Source organism: Zootoca vivipara, chromosome 13, assembly GCF_965207765.1.
Source record: "Zootoca vivipara chromosome 13, rZooViv2.hap1.1, whole genome shotgun sequence".
Taxonomy (NCBI): Eukaryota; Metazoa; Chordata; class Lepidosauria; order Squamata; family Lacertidae; genus Zootoca; species Zootoca vivipara.
The window spans coordinates 21,053,252-21,076,912 of record NC_142596.1 but is presented as its reverse complement, the minus strand read 5'-3'; the positions used below and the strand labels follow the sequence as shown (position 1 = coordinate 21,076,912).

Genomic DNA, 23,661 nt, shown 5'->3' with positions numbered 1-23,661 from the left:
CCTTCAGATGTCTTCTAAAGGTTGTAGAGTTACTTATTTCCTTGGCTTAGAGGTCCCAAAACTCCATACCCTCCAACATTTCTCCTATCAAATAGGGACGTCCTATGGAAAAACGGGACATTCTGGGATCAAAGCAGAACCCAGGGCGGTTTCTGTAAATCCAGGACTGCACCTGGAAAATAGGGACACTTGGGAGGATCTGACTTCAGCCAGGTGAAAACTGGTTGGTATTTGGGGCCTAAGTCATTTAGGCCTAAATTTAAGCACTCATGTGAGCACCTCCAAATGGCCTCCCCAACCAAAAGGTTGCCAACATAAGCTGTTTTAGAACACAAATGTTTTCTAAAGCCTACTCCAGACAGTAGTCTACCTTGTCGCTGCGTTTTGGACAATCTGAAGTTTCCACAAGCTTCTAGGGAGCACAAAGCAGAGTGAGGTTGTCTGCCCTACTCCGGATGAAGCAGGACTGGAAGGGAATATGGCCAGCAGGCGCCGCTCTTCGGCCACCTCCGGCTGCCGGCTCTCCCCACCCTCCTGGCCAGCCTGCCTTCCCCGTCCCGGGCCAAAACTGCAAAGCAGCTGTCAGCGCGCAAAGAGCCAGCGCGCCTTGGAGAGGAGCAGGAGCGCGCCGGAGCAAGGCGGGAGCCGTCCGTGGACCCGAGGCTGATTTGCAAGAGGTGGCGGCCATGCAGCGGGCGGACTGGGACGAGCAGAGCGAGCTGCGGGAGCTCAACTCCCGCCTGTGGCTCTATGTGTCGCGGGTGCGGGCGCTGGAGGAGGAGAACCGGCGCCTGGCGCAGGAGCTGGGCGCGCTCCGCGGGCGGGAGCGGCAGGTTTGCCGCCTGCAGGAGCACGAGGAAGAGGTGGCCGAGCTGCGCCTGCTGGTGAGCGAGCTGAGCCGGGCCAAAGGCGAGGCCGAGCTGGATCGCGACGCCCTGCGCCAAGAGCTGGCCACCTTGGAGAGGTTGGGCGCGCAGTCGGTGGAGCTGCGACGGCGCCGCTTGGAGCCCGAGCTGGCCGAGCTGCGGCAGCAACTGGAGCGCTTGCGGGCCGACTGCGCCGCCCTGGAGGCGCTGCTGGAGCGCCTGCGGGCCGAGCACAGGCGGCTGCAGGAGGAGCGGCGGCGGCGGCGTCCCGAGCGCCTGCCGGCCCTGCTGCCTCCGCCGCCGGCCAGGACTTCAACGCGCGTCGTCAGCCGACGGGAGCTGGAGGACAATTACGCGCTGGTGCTGAGCTGGAGCTGCGAGCAGAGCCTGGAGCGCTACGAGGCCGAGCTGCAGGCGCTGCAGGAGCTGGAAGGGCGCCTCGGCAGGGAGAACCTGCAAAAGCTGCGCGCCCACAACGAGCAGAGCCGACGGCAGCTCGAGGAGCTTTATTGCCGCTGCCAGGAGCTGGGCGCGCTGGCGGAGCGCTTGGAGCAGGAGCGGCTGGCGCAGCAAGAGCGCCAGGGCGCCGAACTGGCCGAGTATCAGGTAAGGGCAGCGGGAGCTGCACGGAGAGCGGGAGGGCAGAGGCGCCGCAGAACCTCAATGGACCATGGCAGTCTACCTCTGAGTGCCAAACTGCTGGGCACTAACAACCTAGAAGCATTAAGGCGCAGAATGCCTTATGTCAACCGCTTACTCTGTTCTTGTCAGTTAAGTGGTAAATAATTTTTCTTAAATACTGTACATGAAAAGAAATGTTGGCTGAGTAGCCCCTTGGCTTGATCCAGCAGGGTTCTGCTTGGCATGAAGGGCTGGCTATTTACTGCTTTGAATCTGCCCTGCTTGGGTTGCCAACTCCCCACCCCCGGCAGAGCTCCTGCACCTTCATTTGACGAGAGGCATTTATGCTGCGAGTTCAGCTTTCATCTAGTGCATGGGATAGTTAGAAGCATTTCACATACTTTATTGCTCTAAACGGAGAGAGAGAGCCCATCGTTTTCTAGAGACATCTAGTGAGTTAATGGCAAAGGCTGTCTTAGGTCATAGGTGCACAGCTTGCAGCCCCCAGCCTCATGAGACCCCCCCCCATGCCTCCTTAACCTGCTCCATTCTTCTAGCCTTCTTTCCTGTTTGTTTCTGTCTCACTTTCTCTGCCTTTATATATAAAAAGTTGTTTTTCCTTTATGTAGTGTGGGGGGGGGAGAGAGAGACAGTCTTTTATCTGGAATAAAATTAATTGATTTTTATTTATTTTACTTTCCCCGGGTTTGTGACTTGCCTTCCAGCTGTTGGTGAACAAATTATGCCATGTTTGTATAGCACACTTGAATGAGAAAAGGAAGTACTAGCACTTACTTTCCAGAACAGTCGCTCTGATTCAACAGTAGTTATGTTGCACTTAAAAAAAAAAAAAACCCAAAAATTATCTGTATAATTTTTTGAGAATAGCTTCATCAAACCCAGTGGGGTAAATCAGCATAGGATTAGGAATTACGGTATATTCTTGAGATTGACATGGTTAAAAACTGAGTCAGGGTGGTCTTTATTCCAGTCTAGGTAATCCAGAACAATTCTCTAATTTCCACTCCCCCTCAGTTTTTCTGATTCCACTAACCACTGGCATGTGCCCCTCGCCCCAAGCAAATTACGCCCCGAGGAGTGTGGCCACCGATGGAAACCTCAACAAAAATCTGGCAGGGTCTTATCGTTTGTCCACCTAACTAGCAATGATGTGTGTGGCTCTCCCCACCTTCCCCCCTGCACAAGAGTGCTATGACGGGAGCAAACCGCACCAGCTGCATCTCCTGCTTCTCACACAGCTGTTGCTGAGGGGTAAAGGAAAAGCTCTTGCCAAGCTCAGAGACGTGCTCTTCTGCATTCGTCGTGAATAAAACCCATTTGGCTTATTGTTTGTGCTGGAGCTGCAGTCTCCAAACTTGACAGTAGCTCATCCATCAATAGTCTGAAAAGGCTGGACCCGTAGGCAGGCTTGCATAGGAGTAAGCACTGCCGAACACCCTGGGATGTAACTACGAGTAAATATGCAAAGGGATACACTGCAAATCTCCCTGGGCAACTGTTTTATTAAATGTTTAGTTAAAGCATGAGGATTTTGTTTAGCGCAGCTTATTAAACTCACCTTCAGCCGTTGTTGTTTTTTACCTAATTATAATTTGTTTATTATTATTATTACTTGTTGCATTTATATTCTACCTTTTCGTTCAGGGAGCTCAAGGTGGAATATATGGTTTTCCCCTCCTCATTTAATACCCACAACAACCCTGTGAGGTAGGAAAGGCTAAGAGGCAGTGACTGGTGAAGTTCACCCAGGGAGCTTCATGGCTGAGTGGGGATTTGAACCCTGGATTCCCAGGTCTTAGTCTGACACTCTAACCCATAGGTAGGCCAACTAAGGCCCGGGGGGCGGATCTGGCCCAATCACCTTCTAAATCCGGCCTGCGGACGGTCCGGGAATCAGCATGTTTTTACATTAGTAGAATGTGTGCTTTTATTTAAAATGCATCTCTGGGTTATTTGTGGGGCATAGGAATTCGTTCATTCCCCCCCCCAATAATAATCTGACCCCCCCACAAGGTATGAGGGGCAGTGGACTGGCCCCCTGCTGAAAAATTTTGCTGACCCCTGCTCTAACCACTACTTCACTCTGTCTCTTTATAATTAACGGGTTCTGTGGTGCTATTGTCTTCTTGCCTGGGGGCTCCCTGTGGTCTCCCTTATCTTTAGCGATGCCACAGCTTCAGATGCTCCCATAGGAGTCTGGGGAGATGGAGGCAAACAGAGTTGATATTTCTAGGAAGACATTAAAAAAAACAAATCCCCCTGAGCCATCTTAAAAAATATGACACTTCTTTAGCCCTTGCTACTCTGTGGGTGGTTGCACCTGTCACCCTCTTCTTGCTACAAACTTGGGCGCCCACTTTCAAGAAGTGGTGGTGAGATCAAGTTTAGCTAGGGAACATTGCCCCGTTATGGACTGTCCTTCCTTGGAGGTTTTTAAGCAGAGGTTGGGTGGCAATCTGCCATGGACAGTTTAGTAGAAATTCCTGCATTACAGGGGGTTGGACTAGATTACCCTTGGGGTCCCTTCCAACTCTGAGATTCTACGATCCCACTCTTCCCAGTGGTGAAACAAAAGCAAAAGGATTCAGTTCCTATTTGGCTTCCAGACTCCCCAGTACAGGACACAGTGTTCCCTCTGGAGGGCTGAGTCGCACCCCTTTTCACACCTCACATGACTGAAGGTGCTTAGAATAGCACGGCTGGGTCTAAGTTTCATTTACCAGCAGGCTGCGATTTTGGCGACAATGAAAATATGGGGAGTGGCAGGACAAAAAGGCTGCCTGGTGGGGGGGTGTTTTGTGGGGCGGGGGAAGGTGTCAGCTGGCTGGGGCAACCCAGTCAGATGGTTGGGGTACAAATGATAACACCATCAACATCATCATCATTATTATTGTTGGAGTTTGGTGCATTTTTGTAGCAGCAGAGTACAGAAACAGTCTGAGGTAGTGGCTGGTTGAAAGACTAGATAAACTTTATTCATGAGGTCTGAACTGGCAGTAACTGACCAGGCATGAGAATTGGAGTCGAAAGGGATAACACAATGAAGATGTCGACCCAGTGTGCTACAGCTGTGAAAAATTCATGCCAGAAGTCAGGTCCGTCTTAAGCACCTCTGGCGCCCTGGTGCGACGGATCCCTCGGCGCCCCCCCCGCCGCCCCATTTTCCGGCGCGATAGGCGGCTGGGCTGCTGGGCTCAGCGCGCAGTGCGGCTGCCAAGGGCGCTGCTGCCCGGTGGGCAGGCTTAGCGTGCAGCGCTGCTACCGAGGGCGCTGCTGCCCGGCGGGTGGGCTTAGCGCTGTTGCCAAGGGCGCTGCTGCGCGGCCGGCGCCCCCCCTAGCGGGCCGGCGCCATGGCACCCTGCGCCACCCAGCCTGGCCGTAGGGCCAGCCCTGCCAGAAGTACTTCTTCATGTAGCACATTGTCAAACAGTGGAATTTGCCCTCAGAGGACATAGCAATGACCACCAACTTGGATGGCTTTAAAAGACAATTGGACAAATTAGTGGAGGATAGGGCTATCAATGGCTACTTGGCACGGTGGCTATGCTCTGTCTCGGAGGCAGTGATGCTTCTGGATACCAGTTTCTGGAAGCCATAGGAGAAGAGAAGGCTCAGGTCCTCCACAGGCATCTGGTTGGCCACTGTGAGAACAGGATGCTGGACTAGGTAGGCCATGGTGCTGATCCGACAGGCTCTTCTTATGGCTTATGTCCTTAAGCAGCCTTTGTTCTGGTGCCACTTCTGAGTAACCCACTTTGTCGAGGGTGGAAAAAAGTCTTGAAATAAGTGGGTTTTTGTTTTGTTTTGGTATAGTTAGATCAGTAAATGTAGCTATAGTAGACTGTGAAAGTTATCAAAAGCCATTCATCCAGCCCGCATATCTTTCCCTCTGTTTCCTGTCGGTAACCATTTCTTTTGTTCCCGAACAGCCGTTTTATTTGCACGCTGGTAGATTTCTGTTGTCTGTGCTTATCTCATTAACAGCTGCGTTGTGAGCAGGGCAATTGGAGATTATGGGGATGTTGTGTATTGTGAAGGGGCAGGATTTTGTGTGCCTGGATTTTCAAAATGCCACTTGTGTGGGCCATCTGCTGAGGTTGCAAATTGTCACACAACCAGACTTTCAGGATGTAAAACGCGACAGTAGCTCAGTGGTTAAGCATAATGGTTAACCATGGTTAACACCAGGGATAGCCAACATGGTGCTCCCATCATCCTTTGCCATTGGCCATGCTGGGTAGGGTTGATGGGAGCTGGAGACCAAAACAGCTAGAGAGCACCATGTTGACTATTCCTGATTAACACTAAGGCCTGGTTTCAAAGTCACAATAAACCATAGTTAATATAAACTATGGCTTAATGTAAGTGTGCAGAGTGTGCAGAGTATGCCGCAGGTGGCGCTGTGGGTTAAACCACAGAGCCTAGGGCTTGCTGATCAGAAGGTTGGTAGTTCGAATCCCCATGACGGGGTGAGCTCCCATTGCTCGGTCCCAGCTCCTGCCAACCTAGCAGTTTGAAAGCACGTCAAAGTGCAAGTAGATAAATAGGTACCACTACAACAGGAAGGTAAACAGCATTTCCGTGTGCTGCTCTGGTTTGCCAGAAGCGGCTTTGTCATGCTGGCCACATGACCTGGAAGCTGTACGCCGGCTCCCTTGGCCAATAACGCGAGATGAGCACCGCAACCCGAGTCGGTCACAACTGGACCTAATGGTCAGGGGTCCCTTTACCTTTACCTAATGTAAGTGTGCAGTGTGCCAGTGCATATTGATCAAGTTGCAGGTTCTTCATTCCTCTCTTGCTTCTGCTACTGCAAGGAAAGAAGGCATGGTCTGGCTAATCATTGCATCTGAACCCAAGCTCATGGTTTGCTTCTTGCTAAACAAACCATGAGCAGCTCTGATACTGATTGTGGTTTGTTGCGGGGAAACTTCCCCCAAAGTCCTGGCTTTCCCCAAATAGTCCTGGGAACTGTAGTTTGTTAAGGATGCTGAAAGTAGGGGAACAGGGGGTCTCCTAACAGCTCTCAGCACTCTTAACAAACTACAGTACCCAGGATTCTTTGGGGGAACCATGGCTATTTAAAGTGGTATGATCCTGCATTGAATGTGTAGAGCAGATGGGGCCATGGTCGTTTATTTTGCCTGGTGTCTGCTCTCATCAGCTGGGGTTCTTTCCAGGACCTGCTGCTTAAGACACTTTACCTGGAGGTGCCAGGAATTGAACCTGAGCTTTACCACTGAGTCATGAGCACCTTTCAACCTATTGTAACTTTCAGGGTTATCTTTCAGACAAATGGGAAACTGCCTGCTCAAAAATAACCTAGGGACTATTTATATTACCACTGTTACATGCTTCCTCCCCACCCAGTATTCCCTGTGCAGAGTGACATTCCAGGGGCGGGGCGGCCTGGCATTTAGTTTCCTTTAGATGAGCAATCACAGAGAACCGCCTAGAGAAAGGTCCTGCACTCTCAAAGGCACCAACTCACAACCCTCTCTCACCTTCTGCTTCCAACTTTCTCTTCCAAACTTCCAATCTAACACACAAAATGTTGTATCTTTAATTTTGCAGTTTTCTCCCCTGGAGTCAACTGGGCACTTACTATGTTAGGCCTGGTTCCCAGACCTGTTCAGTGGTGTTTCAAAGGAGATGGGTACTCCATCTTGTAAAATTAGCATTTTAACACAGATCTATCACAATGAATTAGTGCATTAATTCCCATCTAGCCAAGCAGCAGGAGACAAGTTTTTCCCCTTCGCTAAGCTGTGTGTGTGTTTTACTTCTGAGTGACTATAGAATTAATTAAGTAAACTGACTGGGGGATCTAATCCAAAGCATTTTTGAATCAATTCCTTCTTTGGGAACAGCACTTGAATAATGCTTCTCAGGTCGGTCTAAGCGGTTTGCAAATTCGGTTGAGAACTGTTATTTCAAATAGCTGCAGAAGAAGGATTTATTCCAAAATGGCCTGCAAAGCTACTATTTCTCCTCTTGGTTTGCAGGATAGGCTGCCAATCTGCTACCAGGCTAAGTCAATCCTAACACAGAAGTCCCTATACAGCTAAGGACTAGGTTACCTGAGAAACTGCCTTACTTCTTATATTTATCCAGCAAGACCACTGTGGTCTGTGGGAGAGCTTCACCTGCAAAGTCCAAAGATCTCAGAAGCCTACTCAGCAGTAGCCACAATTCTGATTCTATGACAGGTTGTCAGGTCATGTGATGGAGCTCAGAGTAGGGCTTTTACTGTGGTTGCCTCTGTTCCTGTCGATATACGGCAGGTGCCTCCTTGCTATACCTTCCAGAAACAACTGGAGACATTTTTGTTACCACAGGCTTTCCCAGCTGGATAAATACCGGTAGCTCCTTACCACAATTGTCCACTTGTTAGGCTTGTCTTATTTTCAAAGTATTTGATGTTTTTGTGTTTTTTAACTGCCTTCTATGCAAATCGCCTTGAGAAGGTGATTTAGAAGCTAATTAATAATTAAATGATGATGATGATAATAATAATAATAATAATAATAATAATAATAATAATAATAATAATAGAAGCATAGTGGGGTTTGCATAGGGAACCCATTGCAATAGTGCCCAGAAACATTATTAAAAGTAATAGAGAAGATCCAGGAATAGTCACAGCAGTATGTCCTAACTGTTGTGATGACGAATGACCAAACTTTACTCGACGTTGCTTCCAGAAAAGAAGCGTTTCTTTGCTGGTGGATTTCTTTGGGGGAGATTTCAAGGGGGAAATCTCCTTCCCTGGAGCTCTTAGACAAAATCCCCATCCACCCTTTCCTATTAGCTTTATAGTCTCTCAAATTGTGCCATTGCCATGGTTAGTTAGCTGACCCGTGAGCTCACTCATGTTAACAATTTATATTCCTGTTTCGCTTTAGGTGATCATTGAAGCCCTGGAAGAAGAAAAGCAATTCCTAACCATGTCTATCGCAGAATACCTAAAAGACTACCATGAACTCTTGCAGGTGAAAGCTGGTCTCAGCCTTGAAATTGAAACTTACAGGTAAGGATAATAAAAGTGACCACTGGTGCTCTTAAGAGACACTTGAAATTCCTCTTATGCTGCAGTGGACATTTAAGTTCAGTTGCAACCTCATTTCACATAAAGCAAAAATTTGGGGCAAGTTTGAATGTCTCCGCTTGAATGGAACATTGAGAAATTTAGAGACAAGCAAAACAAAAAAATGTTGACGAGTAGTCAAATATCTTACTGTAGGATGTGCTTGCACACACATACTTAACTTGGAGATGACTAGTGATGTGAGATGAGAATATTCTCCAGACAATATTCTCAAGAGTATTCTCCAAAAGAATACTCTTTTGGAGAGTATTTAAATTCTTGAGAATTTAACATCACCAGAAATGACAAACTCCGGTGCTCAAAACCAGTTCAGGAACAGTGTGTGAACAAACTTACTCCAGATAAGGCAGAGATTTCAGCATATTCAGTCTATTTGGATTGACTTGGTATAATTCTCTGGGAAATCTTCATTGGGCTAGATGGCAAATAGAGCACTTGGTGTCAGCAGCAGTGTGTGTGTGTGTGTGTGTGTGTGTGTGTGTGTGTGTGTTCTTTGATGCTGAAGCCATGGAGTCTGCATCTGGTCATGATCTTTAAGATGGAGTGGGAAAAAGAAGGTGGTGGATTGGAAATAACAAGTCAATTTTATGATGTGGGTTCTAATCCAAGCAGACACAGACTTTGCTTCTGGACAAGACGCTCCAGCTGAGACAGGAAAATGAATCTGTAAAATACTATACTATTTCAACTATTTCTGTCCAGGATTGATTAAAAGGCTGCCCACATGCCCACCTGTTTTATACATAATGTTACTTGGTTTGAAAATAAAAAATAAAAGTCACAAGAACATGAAATAATGAGGTTTTCAGTCAGGATTGGTATTTTCAATCAGTTTTGGAATGCTGGATTTTGTGTGAAGTTTTTCTGCACTCTCTAATGAGAGAGAATTTTCCAGAAGTTAATTTATCATCTAGTTAGGATGCCAGGCCTGCTCATAAGGTTTTTTTTAGCAGTAATAGATCACTTTCAGTTTTCTTCCTTGCTCCCCGCCCCTCCCTCTGCTGGTATCCATCACCAGCTCTGTGAACACAGATGAAAATTTTATAAATCCGTATGAGGGAGCCTCTTGTTCCTTGGAAGCCGAAATAAAATCCTTCCATGTTTTACCAAAAGGAAGAATCCTAATACCAGTATTTTTTAAAAAAAATTGTTTTGTTTTGTTTTGGTAAAATCTTGCGAGTGATGACAGGACTGATTTCATTTTTCCTCTTTAAATTCAGTGCAATGTCATAGGAACACTGGAAGTTGCCTTTCATTAAGTCAGACCATTGGATCCTATGCTGAATAGCTGTGGCTCTCCAGCGTTTAAGGCAGGGGTTTATTCCAAGCTTTACCTGGCAGTGCTGAGAGATTATGTGAGCCAGTCTCTCTCCCCTGCCTCATTTAATCCACACAACAGCCCTGTAAGGTAGGTTAGGCTGGAAGGGAGAGACTGGCTCACATTCACCCAGTGGGGATTTGAACCCTGGTCTCCTCTCTCAGATGCTATTCCAACACAGTCTAACCACTATGCCACACTGGCTCTTGTAAGTTCTGCCCATGATTGAAGGAATTACTTCACAACCTGCCTCTTGTGCAGCTGGTTTACTTGGCATTTCCCCCTGATTCTGGGTATGTTTGTAACCAATGGTGACAGCATAGGGAAAAGATGACGGCAAAATTTAGAAAGAATGAGCCACTGTCCCATCTTTTTTCCCCTTCCCCCTTTTTAAAAGGTCTTCTAAGTAGGGTTTGCTTGTATTGTGATGCACAGCTTGTTTTCAGCAGCACTGCTCTGGGTTCCAGCTGACTGCTGTGTGCTGCTGCTGCTGCTGCCCTTTGCCATATACAGAGCATTGCTTGGAACTTATTTTTAGTGACTTCATTCGTTGCTCCAGCAACCGAGCAAACTGTTGTTTTATCAGCGGCCAAAAATCCTTACTCAAACTTCCCGCATTCCTAATTTCCATCATCACAGTTAACACTTTCAGGGAACTTTATCCTTTAAGGGGCTGGAAGAGATAAATTTAATCCTTCCTTGAGGACTATGTGTATTTCTTGTAGTCTGCAGGAGGGACTTTAATTTGGCGTTTCTGCGTCCTGGGAGAATATGATATAGAATGTTCACTCCAAAAAACCACAGAGCAAAAGGTTTGCAAAATTCAGGTTTGTAAAAAGGTGCTTATCCCAAAGCTAGATGATGATGGCGATAATTGGAAACTACTACCAGGCCTCCCTTGTGTATTTTTAAACATAGGAAACCAGATCAGACTGAATCAGACCTTTGGTTCACCTAGGTCAGGACTGTCTATACTAATTGGCAGGGGAGATTCCCAGCCCCACCTGGTCATGCTAGGGATTGAACCTGGGATCTATTGCATACAAAGCAGATTCTTTACTGCTGACCTATAGCCCTCCCCAGGGGTGCCAATTTGAATAAAATATTGAGGGGGCCCAGGTAAGCCCCTCCCCATATAATCAATCACATGAATTGGTCACACACACCATTTAAATGGCAATGCCCATCAACTTTGGGGACCCCAGAACCCTCAAATATTTTATGGGGGGGGGAGGTGCCCCTTCACATATGCCAGCCCATCCTCGCTGTGGCAGCAAGTGCTAGTGTGAGAGGATCTCCATTCTCTGACTTTTCTGGCTGTTGTCTTACTTGGGATTGTAAAACCAGCAGTGAATGATTCATACATGTGGTTCTTCATTAGGCTGATAGTTTTTAATTGAAAAAGCTAGTCAAATATCTAGTCCTCATGTTTTTAGAGATCACTTTGTGATGACAAGGACTCCTTGGTAGAATGTTCAGTGTGCTGAATGAATTCCCTGCTTTCCGTCACAGTGAGTGGTTTTAACTCCAAATCTAAAGTTCATGGTTTTAAATGTCATCATTGTTAACTATTTCACAGTGAGTATGTGTTAATACATTTTATTAAATTTCTTTTTAAAAGGAAAATATTCCATAACAAGTATGTAATTTCACACAACTGTTTCATAGTTGTATTCAGACATACGGTTACATCCATTTAACTGCTTCCTATATCTTAAAATGTCAAGTATCGTCAAAGAAACAGTTTGATTGAAGCATGCATTCCGAAAGACTGCAAACTGTTTCCAGCAAGTAGATATATAATCTTATTTATCCTTTAAGTTCTTTCTTGATACCTTTCCAGATACAGCAATTTCAGCATAACCACAACTATCCATCTGCAATTTACCCACTTAGCTGTGCTTGACCCCTCCACTCCCTTCCATTTAACTAGCTTTTAAATTGATTACAAGTTCATGAAGTTCCATAGCTATGTTACCTCTTTATGTAACCTAGACGAAAAAATAATTTGACTTACTGGGATGGCTATTGATGTTGTTGCTGCACAATGTTTTTGGGTGGTTCTTTAAAAAAAAGAAATTACAAAATGCTATCTAGGAGCTAGAATTTTTAGCTATCACACTCTTCCAGATGAGCCATTTACAGAATTGAAGTGGTCATCTTGTTATCTGTTCGAAACATTTAGCAGAGTTGAAACCAAAAGTGTGTTCCAACAGAGTATTAAAGTGGCAGCTTAACGAACTCTGCGTTTAAAGTTAGCTGTCCAAGAATTTCCACATTCTTACAGGTCTTAGTTCTAGCTTTCAGAAGAATATCTCGCGACAGCATAAACAGAATTGGCTCTGGGCAGGGTTTGTGTGCGAGAGAGAAGGAGGGAAAAGGAGAAGGTAGGAGTCACAGAACTCTTATGGTCTCCTTAGATTGATTGGAAGATCAGGAATGTGACACGTCTGTACTGGACCATGGTCCAAATGAAATGCCAACTCCTTTACTATTCTAACACTTGCTTTTGTGTATTACAGAGCTTTACTAGAAGGAGAGAGCAGTCAATGGATTCTTATGTGGGATGAAGAGCATGGCAGGAAATTACCACAAGGTATGAATTGCAGACATGCATGTGTGCATTTCAGATAGGGAGTGGAAGTGACATGTTGGCAACCTCACTAGCAATTCCGCATATCCTTGTTTCAACAGAGGGGGAGCTCTTGTTTCTAGTTCTGTGAAGGTTTATATAATTATGTATGGTGCAAGGAGAAAGTGGATAGGTTGGGGAAGGCTCCAATAGCCAGAGCCAATGAGATGCAGAGCCAATTGATTCTAGCTTTGTTCACATCTTTTTCCTTACTGAGTTGTATAATGGCAGCACTGAGACTAAGGAAAAGGAAGGTAACAGCAGCGCCACTCCCTAGACTAGTTGGAAGAAAAAAGGCAGTGAGAAGGCTGGGGTCAGACTGATGTTGGTGGGGCAGTGCACCACTTGCTCAAATGAACCAGCCTTCACTGAGTAGCTCATATGGATAGAAAAGGCTCCCCACTTCAGAAAATATATGTCAGTACGAGAAAGGTCAGGAGGATCCATGCAACTTGGAGAGTGGGGCGATACATGCATATCGCCCTGTAGCTCCTTTTGGTAACATGAAGTGGTCTTGGGAAGAGAGGTTCAGGAGCAAGGAGCAGCAATTTGAGGGAGCAGAAGGTCTTCAGATATTGTAGTGGAGCTGGGGTAGATTGAGAGTTAACATCAGAGAAATAAGAGGGAGGTGGAATCAATAAATCACCACCGAGTCCCTCCATTTCTAATGTTGAGGCACAAATGTCATGCCAAAATGACCAGGGGGAAACCTTATGAAGAAAGGTTACGGTATTGGTGGCTTTTTAGTTTAGAGAAAAGGTGTGCAAGAGGTTACATAATAAAAGGTATCGTGTGGAATGCTCTTCTGAAAGAGGCAGCGATAATAGAATTGTAGAGTTGGAAGGAATCCTAAGGGTCATCTAATCAAATCCCCTGCAGTGCACAGTGGCCACCATCTTGAATGGCTTTAAAAGAGGATTAGACTAATTTGTGGAGGATAAGGCTATCAATGGTGGTATGTTGGAGGCAGTATGCTTCTGAATCTCAGTTGCTGGAAATCACAGGTAGAGACAATGCTAGTGCCCTCGAGAGATGTTTGCAGGTTCCTCAGGACCGTTTGGGTGGGCACAGTGAGAGTGGAGTGCTGGACTAGATGGGTTGCTACTCTGTTCTAGCAGGACTCTTCTTACATTCTTAGCTAGCCAAAATAGCTAATGGCCAAGAGGGAGGCATCATTGGAAGCCGCAAGGTTCGCAGGTGTACAAAATATCAGTGTGGCATACACATGGCTCTGGTCTTACCTAATGGATTTTAGAGCCCACTGTGAAAAGAATGGGAAATGTGTGTTTAGGATTAGCCGTTAGTAGCACATGATACTAGGGCTCCCTAGCTGAGTGGTGTTAATAATTAAGAACTGAATGTTTCTCATGGAATTTTACCATCCTGTTTGCACAGCAATATCACTTGCTTGTTGCTCTGCAGGTGCAAATCTCATTTACTTTGATGGTCAATGCGTTAGGGGCCTTGTGATGAACTGTACGGAAATTAAACCTCCTGGGATTATGCAGTTGTCCACATTTGTCATCTGTGTTTTGAAAAGATAAGCAGGAATGGATGGTTTGACTGCAAAGCAGCACCCATTTTTCTTAAATGTGTTAATGCTATGCTGTAATTAAATTTTTGCCAATTGTGTGTAGCTGTGTTTGAACACTACTTAAGTATACTATGTAAACAGCCATGATTTTCATCTGTTTTATCTACTGGCAGGTGTCCGGAACAAGCTTTATGAGTACAGCAACCGCCACTCAGCTTATCAACAGGCGAAAGGAGGGAGAACTTTCCCTGCAATCCAAAATGTTGACACAAGATATAAATCCCCTGTAACAAATATTAGCAGCTCTGCAGTTTATTCATCTCAAACAAAAACTGGTGGAATGCAGACAGTGACTCCTGGGAGATCATTAAGAAGAGATGCCTACAGGACAGAACACCGCCCTTCTGCAGCCGTCACAAAGGATACAACTCGCAAGAGAACTATGACAGAACAGAGAGAGATCCGAACATTTACCCCACCTTATCTTATTAGCCAGGGGAAAGAAGCTCAACGAAGAACGTTTCCTGAAAGACAGAAAACTGAAGCTGGGAGTACTGTGTCTTTTTTGAAAGAATCAACAACTATTCAGAAAGGCACAAGTCCAAATATTTCTGAAAATGCAAGAGCGAAAGTGGGTATTCCTACTATGTTTCCATCTTCTGGGCTAAGTTCCAGTTCTAAAGAAACTAAATATGAGAGAACCATAGAAGGAACTCAAACTAGAGTGAGTGAACAGATCAAAGACAGCAAGCCAGCTAAAGAGGAAAAACCTGCTTTGCTGGAGGGAAGAGAGAGAAACGAAAAATGGGCCAAGGAAAAGATAGACTCTGCCACTGTGAAGACCGACAAGAAATCCATCAATGTTAGCTTTGAAAATAAGACTGAAATTAAGCAAGGCATCGATGAAGAAAAGCAGACCGTGGAAGGATCTACCATGAAGGATAACATGAGGGGAAGTGGGCTTTTGGGAGATAAAGCACCCAAGCTCGGAAGCTATGTAAGATGGGAAGAAAGGATTAGAGTGGATACACCAGGGAAGAATCTTCCAACAGATACAAGGATGGAAGAAAGCCATACATTTCAAAGGGAGAAAAATGTGAGCATGGCAACACAAAGTAAAGAAGATGCTGAGATCCCTATCCCGACAGAAGTGTATACTCACACTCAAGTATTGAAAGACAATAGCGTAGAAAGAACATTACAAGACTTGAAGCCTTCTATTGGAAAACAGAAGGATGACACCACATTTACACTTGTCAGAGAATCCAACCAAGATGAAAAAGGGAGCTCCAAAATAGACACCTTACTTCAAGAAAGTATAGCAGAAACCATTGTTTCTGACATTCTTAAAGGGTTCGTGCAGAAACCTTCTGGTGGTGGAGATCCCTCCGATTTCAAAGTCATCTCCATTGAAAAGAAAGACATTTCAGAGAATGGAAAAGTGAAGACTGAGATCAATATACAGTCTACAGTTCAAGATGAATTGCACATTTCTGATGAGTTTCACCTGGGAACTTCCTTAGAGAAAGATGTTAAAAAGGTTCTGGGAGACATTAAGGGAATTCCAGATGAAGGTGTAATAGAAGATCTTGTGAAAGGAAAGGGGGGCAAAGGCAAGAGGACTGTTAAAGTTGAGATAGTTGAGGAGCCAATGGAATCTACAGCTGAAATGGAGTTTTCAACACCGTTTGAAGTAGAGGAAGTAGAAGATACATTGCCCGATATGGCTAGGCATCTATACCATGGGGATGAAGAAAGAGCTACCACAAGTACTATTAAGGATGTTAGGCAGAAGCAACCTAGTGTGATCGTGTCTCATGTGGAAGAAGTTTCTGAGGGGGATGATGTAGTTGATGAAGAAAAGTATTTTGTGTCTACTCCAGAGGAGCGCCCCTTGGGTGAAGAAGAAGCCTCCTTATATGGTCAAATCCACATCGAAGAAGAATCAACAGTTAAGTATTCCTGGCAAGATCAATTCTTGCAGGGATCTCAAACAAAGATAAATGAAGGTATGGGCTCCCCAGAACTGATTTACCAAGTGATGGGGGGAGGGACAGCTGCCTACATTTCAAAGGAGGAAGTTCCAAAGGAGCAGGTGACACATGCCGAATCCATTGTTATTGAGAAAGAGATTAAAATCCCACAAAAATTTCAGGAGTCCATAAAGGGTCTCTTTTCTCAGGAGTCAAAGGACCCAAAGCTTCAGTTGAAGGAGGCACTAGAAAAGCTTGATCACACCCTTCCAGAAAGTGTGAAACAGGAGCTCTCTGCATTAACGAAAGAGGGCCAAGCTGATGCTAGCACTCTAGAAGTGGATATTAAAAAAATGGAGGACACAAAAAAGGAGGGGTTGGTTACTATAGTCGCAGAAGTCAATTTGTCCCAGGTGCTCAACCCTGACCAGTTAAATGCAGAACTTTTTGGCGAGATGAAGTTGCCAACACAGTTACCAAGTGATGATGATTTTGATGACCGCCGGAAGCAAGTGTCAGAAAGCTACAGTGGTGGTAGAAAGAATGTTGGCATAGATGTTTCTTCCACACCTTGGACTATAGAAGAGGTTTCTAGCTCTAGCAAACTAAGCAGCAGTGATGCCAGGGAATATCATACGAATGAGCAAGTTATCCACCAGGTCCCAGTTTTCAAAAGTATGGAAATTAATAGAGGAGAATATTCTTCACAAGGGTCATTTGACGTTAACAGACGTTTTCAGCAAATTGTAGTTGGTCCAACAGAAATTCACAGAACTGAGCAGGTTTTATATGAAGGCCCTATTTCTGAACCTCTGGAATTTGGTTCAAGTGGCTTTCAGACTGGAGCATCTGCAGATTTCAGTCAGTCCACAGAGGAATTCAATCTTGGCCCTACAGAAATTCAGACCACAGAAAAAATAATTTATAGAGGGCCTGTTCATAAAACCATGGAAATGAGTGGCCCTGAAAGTCCTACTCAAGCGCAGTTTTCTACCGAAATTAGGTCCTCTAAGCACGTTACTTTGGGTTCAAATCAAATTATTGAAGAAACTGTTTTTGAGGGGCCAGCTTCAGACTTATCACCAAACAGCAGCATTGAGGCTGTTTCTCAGATAAAAGGGCCAGTAGAAAGCAGCAGTTTGATAAGGCACATTCGGATAGATCCCAAACAAGTACACACTGAACAAGTTGTATATGAAGAGCCCCTTTCAGGATTTGTGGAGCTTAGTAGCACTGGAGGCCATAATGTGACTGAACAGACTGTGAGACATATTCGTCTAGGGCAAAAAGACACCCATATATCTGACCAAACTATATATGACGAATCTCTCCTCAAAGCAACTGAATTTGGTGGTTCTCCAGACAAACATTTCAAGGAGGGGATGGTAGATACCAATACCACTGTTCGGCACATCAAATTAAGTCCAAAACCATTTGTAACAACTGAGGAAATTGTTTTTAAGGTGCCCACTTCTGAACAGCACCTAGAGTTTGGTGAAATGGGAAAGACATTTTCTTCTGAAGGGTTAGTAACACACATTAAATTAGGGCAGAAGGAAGTTCTGAGCAGTGAGCGTGTTGTTTACCAAGGTTCTCTTTCAGAATCTTCAGGGATCAGTTCTCCTGGGGAAGACATTTGGGAAGGAGGTTCCATGGAGGTCAGTAGATCAATGAGGCACATCAGACTCAGCCCTGCTGAAACTCATGCTGAACAGATTATATTTCATGGCCCTGTTTCTGAAACAGTGAGGGTCGGTACTGCAGAACTATCCCCAACAGATGGGCCCTCAGAAAGCAGCAAATCTGTTGGGCATATAAAGATAGGACCCAAGGAAAAGTCTTTTACCTTTCAGATGGATGTAACCAATGTGGAAGGGGGAAGGCAAGATGCTACCATTCTCGTACCGAACAGGAAAAAAACAGCTTCCTCTCAGCTGGAGGGCACAATGAAGGATGACCAGAAGGACACAGATCGTGAACAAATATTAGAGGAGTCAACATTTGATCAGACTGTTCAACTTCAAAGGATGGTAGACCAAAGATCGGTGATTTCTGATGAGAAGAAAACAGCTGTTCTTTATCTGAATGAGAAGGAGGAGGAGGAAGAAGAAGATGATGGACCTTGGTTCTGAGAATAATATTGTCAACATTTTAAAAAAAAATCTAGGAGCTTGATTGCCATTTATATATAGCAGGCTTTAAAAGGGGGAGACTCCCCTTAACTTAGCCATTAACAATGAAGTTATACAAGAGTATTTTTTTAAGCAGGATCTTTTGAATACACATGTGTTCTAGGTCTCTTTTTGCTAATGCCATTGGGTCTGAAAAGTTGTCCTGAGTCTGAGAGTATTTGACTCTACAGGAAAACCATCAACCTCATTTAAGTCTAGAAAGCTGTGATACTATAGCAGCTTTAAAAAGTATTCAAGAGCAATCCAGTTTAAATCACCTGGGACTTGTCTGGAGAAAATGTCTTTATGGCATATGCAGACAAGTTTCACTTACTTTTGGAACCACTTATTAAAACTGAAAGTTGCACAAAACCAGTTGGAAAAATACATAGCAAAAATAAATGAATAGTATTGCCAGGCAATCCAGTTAATCGCTGATCTGTCAAATGTACCTTTCAGTAGGTGACCAAGTAGGAAGATGGGAAGCTGCCTTATATTAACGTCAGACCATTGGTCTATCTAGCTCAGTGTTGCATGCACAGGCAGGCAGCAGCTCTCCAGGTTACAGACAAGAGTCTTTCCAGCTGTATCTGAAGAATGCTGGGGATTGAACCTGAGACTTTTTACACGTGCTATTCCACTGAGTTCTGGTCCTTCTCCCAAATGGATGCAAAAGAAGACGAATGAAAATGTGTTGAATTCATATACAGTACCTTATTTTAGTTCTCTCTTACACACACACACACATACACATACACAGACTACAACCACCACCACTAAAACGGTGGGCATATTTTACTAGCAATGCAAGTTTTATTAGGATTAAGGCTCTCACTTTTAAGCATTTTCACAGAAATGGAGTTAAAATGCAGGGGGAGAATCTTTACCTCTTGACTTTTTTCAGGCTGCTCTTAAATTCACAGGAACAGGACCAATGAAAAGTGGCCACCCTGTTTAAAGTGAGTCCCTGCACAACTCCTGTTTGCTGAAATGGGGCTGTGATGTTGCAAAGTTTAGCACACTCACCATTAGCTTGTGCTAAAACGCCTTGTATCCAGTTGCTATAAGCTATGTCATAATGATAAGGGTGCTAGAATACTTCAACACTAAAAGAAAGAGCAGCTACATTTGGTACTGGTAAATAAATATAAAAAATTTAATATCATGCACCCAGAATGTGCGTGTTTTCTTACATTTATTTCTAATCGCAATAGGAAAGAATTGAGATGCACTCAAAATGTAATCTTTATGTGGGCATTTGGTTGGCCCTTGTGAAAAAAGAATTTTTTGATGAGATGGGTCCTTGCAGGGTCTTAGATTCTTAAGCTTGCGTTTCGTTGCATGTGGTGTGGGATGGCGTATGTGAAATTAAAAATCCACAAAAGGCTGAAGTTTTGATTGTAAATTAGACCAGGGGTTCATCTAGTCTAGCAGTCTGCTTCCGAGTGGCCAACCAGATGCCTCTGAGGTTCAGTGTGATGATCCTGTGATCCTCCTCTATTTGGTGATCCTGTCCATAGCCATTGGTAGACCTAACCTTCCAGAATTTGCTCAATCTCCTTTTAAACCAACCCAAGCCAGCAAACAGGTGACTTTTTTAACAGGCCGAGAAGAAAGGAATCGGACTTGAGAACATTCAATGCTGTCTTATATCAACTCAGTCCACTCTAGCTAAGAATTGCTCTTGCCAGGGGTGAGGGCAACCCTTCTCTAGCCAAGGGGGTGATCTGTCAGGGGCTGCATACCGGCAGTGGGTGGAGGCAGAGTGGACAATGAGCAGAGCTGGAGACAAAAGTTTTCCAGAACGAAGAGTACCCTCATTTCAATTTTCACCATGGCTACTTCAGAGAATAATTACCGATCCTATTCAGGTCTGTTCAAAAGTACGCCCCATAGCATTTGAGGGGGTTACTCTGAAATAATAATAAATAAAATAATAATAATAATAATAATAATAATAATAATAATAATAATAATAATAAATTATTTATACCCCGCCCATCTGGCTGGGTTTCCCCAACCACTTTGGACGGCTTCCAACAGAATATTAAAAATAGAATCAAACATTTAAAACTTCCCTAAACAGTGTCATAGAAAGGAAGGGAACGTGATTCCTTTATTACCTTCGTGCGTTAAATTTGCTCCCTCTCTTTGTCACAGACATGGCATTAGCCTACCAATTTGTTCTCGGATAGCTGGGGTGAACCCCCCCCCAAAAGCAGCTGGGGGGGGTGGAACAAAAATACCGGTACATCAATTTATTTTGATAAAATATAGAAGGACGGAGGAACACTTTTAACAGCCATAGAAAATGCAGAGATACCAAAGAGGAAGGAAAAAACTGATAGGGTGGAACATGGGCAGCCTTTGGAAGCATTGGGGGCTGCATACCATGTTGATGGCCACAAGTTGCCTATCTATGGTCTACCATGACTGGACGTTGCTTCCTGGAGTTTCAGAGGAGTCTGTCCCAGGCCTTTCTAGACCACATCTGCACTATACAGTACAGTGGAACCTCGGTTTATGAACACCTCGGTTTATGAATTTTCGGTTTATGAACGCCACGGACCCATCTGGAACGGATTAATTCACTTTCCATTACTTTTAATGGGAAAGTTCGCTTCAGTTTATGAACGCTTCAGTTTATGAACAGACTTCCGGAACCAATTACACCCATGTTTCAGTTTATGAACGCTTCAGTTTAAGTACTTCGCGGACCTGTCTGGAACGGATTAATCCACTTTCCATTACTTTCAATGGAAAAGTTCGCTTCAGTTTATGAACGGTTACTCCGCGGACCGTCTGGAACGGATTAATCCACTTTCCATTACTTTCAATGGGAAAGTTCACTTCAGTTTATGAACGCTTCAGTTTATGAACAGACTTCCGGAACCAATTGTGTTCATAAACCGAGGTACCACTGTACATTTAAAGCACTATTGTACCACTTGCAACAGTCATGGCTTCCCCACAAAGTATTCTGGGAGTTGTAGTTTGATAAGCATGCTGAGAGTTGTTAGGAGACCCCTAGTGGCCTCATGAAGTTGCAAGTCTCAGAGTGATTTAATTGCAGCTTTGTTGGGGGAATACGGTAGCAAGTCTCTCAATGACTCTCAGCACCCTGAACAAACTACACTTCCTTTGGGGGAAGCCATGCCTTTTGAAAGCGGCACGATACTGCTTTAACTGTATTTATTTCATAAGTTTTATATACTGTTCGATGGTAATAAAACTTCAAAGCTGTTTACAAAGCAAAGAATAAAACAGTAAAATTAACAGTAAAAAGCAATTAAAAACAATTGTCCAAAATATTAAAAATAATTGAAATCTATTTATTTCATTTGTATACTACAGATGAGGCCCCAGATATTTTCTGCATTCAAAACAGTTGTGGCTTCTGCCAGATGAATTTTGCAACTGGATGCTTAAGGCTGGACATGCACTTACAGATTCAAACTTAGAATCTTAAGCATATTTCATTACTGGTTTTCTACACCTAAAACTGAACCTTCACTTAGCACAAGCTGCTGTTTTGCTTGTTTTTATCCAGAGAGGATCTAACCTGTCACATATATGCCAATCTGTCCTATTTAATAGTTGTGTTTCAATAGCATCAAGCTAGAAAGATTATTAACATTGCCTCAGGCAATGTTTCTACTCACAGGCAGAGCTTATTCAAACATTTTTTTAAATTGAATATGAACTGTGGGAAGTTGGGAGCAGGGATAATGTTATGCAGTAGAATATATGCTTGTGGTAGTTTACCTCAGAAGCGGGGCACTTTTCTCCTTAATGCTGCAATCTTAAGCACACTTGGGAAGTGAATTCTGTTTCAAGTGACACTTTCTTCCAGTGCTTTTTAATACCCATTAATATAATAACCCAGGCCCCGATCCAGCTTATTCAGGACTTAATTCCATCTAAAGCAAAAGGAGTCAAGTTAGCAGTAACTGACTTTTTCCATTGGCTTCAACTGTAGCAGGATTCGGGCCAAAGTCATGGGAGTATCTGTGTCACTTGCAATATCTGTGCAAATGAAGTGGAAAGGGCATTGGAGTTCCAGTGTGAGAACTGTAGCTCTAGGTCACCCACCCCTAACCTGGTGCCAGGGGCTGCTGAGAGTTGGAGTTCAAAATGTCTGGAGGGTACCAGGTTGCAGAAGGCTGCCATAGGCAAAAGATTGCTACAGTAGGTGTTTTCAGAGGTCGTAGACATGTTGAAATTGGGTGGATTAATGTCAGGTGGGATTTTGTACGCCATTTTTGTATTTGTTGGTTAAAATGCGGTGTGTGTTTCTGTGATGGTTTAAAGCTATTGTGACTTTGCACTTTTTTCTTTATTAAGTATTAAACATTAAAAATGAATGTGTCTTCCTCTTTTATAAACATGTTTTATATTATTTTTAGAAATAACTTTTAAAAATACATATGAAATGAACAGGTTTTATCTAGGCCAGTTTCCCAAACTTGGGTTTCCAGCTGTTTTGGGACTACAATTCCCATCATTCCTGTCCACTGGTTCTGCTGGGAGTTGTAGTCGAAACACAGGTGGAGACCCAAGTTTGGGAAACCCTGATCTAGGCTCTGAGGCATCTTTATTTGGACCAGTGGACACAATTCTGCAAGCACTTAAAGGACACAGTTCAGCACAGGTATATAAAAAGCAGCATGCCTTCTTTAACTGTTGGATTGCGGCCAGAAATGCATTCAACATTATTAATTACCTTTTTCTTAAATCCTGCCTTCTGTCCAAGGGGCACAGGATGGCAGGTATGGTTTTTCATCCTCTCTCTTTATCTTGACAACAGTCCTGTGAAGTTGGCTAAGAAGAGAGGTGATGACTTTATCAAGGTTGCCCAGGGGGCTATGTGACAGAATTTGAACCTGTGTCTCACTGGTCAGACATACTTAACCGCTACACCATACTGGCTCTCATCGGGATACAAAAGCAAAAAAATTGTTCTGTATACCATTGTGATATTTTTCCTATCATTATTCATACCTGTTCATTTTTCATCTGGGTTGTATCCTGCCATATGCTGCACATGAAGAAAAGGAGAGCTGGCAGTTAGGAAAAAAAATGTTTTTAGGAGGGTTTGGAGTGCTTTCAATGTTATCACAGGTAACGACAAAAGAAGTACAAGTGGGTTGTGTGCCTCCTCTTTGCTGGCTTGTTTTATGTTTGAAAAGTGAAAAATCTGTTCTCTGACTCCATGTGACCTGCTTTGATTTGGCCTCCCCCAAACCTAGGCTGTGTACACATAACCATTTATTCTGGTTCCAGTGCTCTCCCACTGCTGTTGTTCGAAGCCCTGTACACTTGGTGTTAACCACAATCCAGATCTAGCCTATAGTTTCTTGAGAAACATGGCAGTTTGAGACATTTTCCCTGAAAACAGCTTCCATCCAATTTGAAAA

General features: G+C 44.2%; 1 protein-coding gene across 2 annotated transcripts; it reads left to right on the top strand.

Moving 5' to 3' along the window:
* The first annotated feature begins 576 nt into the window (after positions 1–576).
* On the top strand, positions 577–22,608 carry SYNM (synemin). 2 transcript variants are annotated; one of them, XM_035130831.3, is made up of 4 exons: positions 577–1,472; positions 8,414–8,538; positions 12,457–12,530; positions 14,274–22,608. In XM_035130831.3, the coding sequence occupies exons 1-4, from the start codon at positions 687–689 to the stop codon at positions 18,203–18,205; spliced, it is 4,917 nt and encodes a 1,638-aa protein (XP_034986722.2). In that variant the 5' UTR covers positions 577–686; the 3' UTR covers positions 18,206–22,608. The 2 variants fall into 2 exon arrangements, with proteins under 2 accessions (XP_034986722.2, XP_088512845.1); XM_088656719.1 differs by lacking the exons at positions 577–1,472; positions 8,414–8,538 and adding an exon at positions 9,786–12,321.
* Positions 22,609–23,661: the final 1,053 nt, after the last annotated feature.

Excerpts from the sequence above, each read along its gene's own strand:
- SYNM (XM_035130831.3), top strand. The coding sequence starts at position 687 with ATGCAGCGGGCGGACTGGGACGAGCAGAGCGAGCTGCGGGAGCTCAAC. Across the intron at positions 1,473-8,413 it reads CCGAACTGGCCGAGTATCAG|GTGATCATTGAAGCCCTGGA; the intron begins GTAAGGGCAGCG and ends GTTTCGCTTTAG. Across the intron at positions 12,531-14,273 it reads TGGCAGGAAATTACCACAAG|GTGTCCGGAACAAGCTTTAT; the intron begins GTATGAATTGCA and ends ATCTACTGGCAG.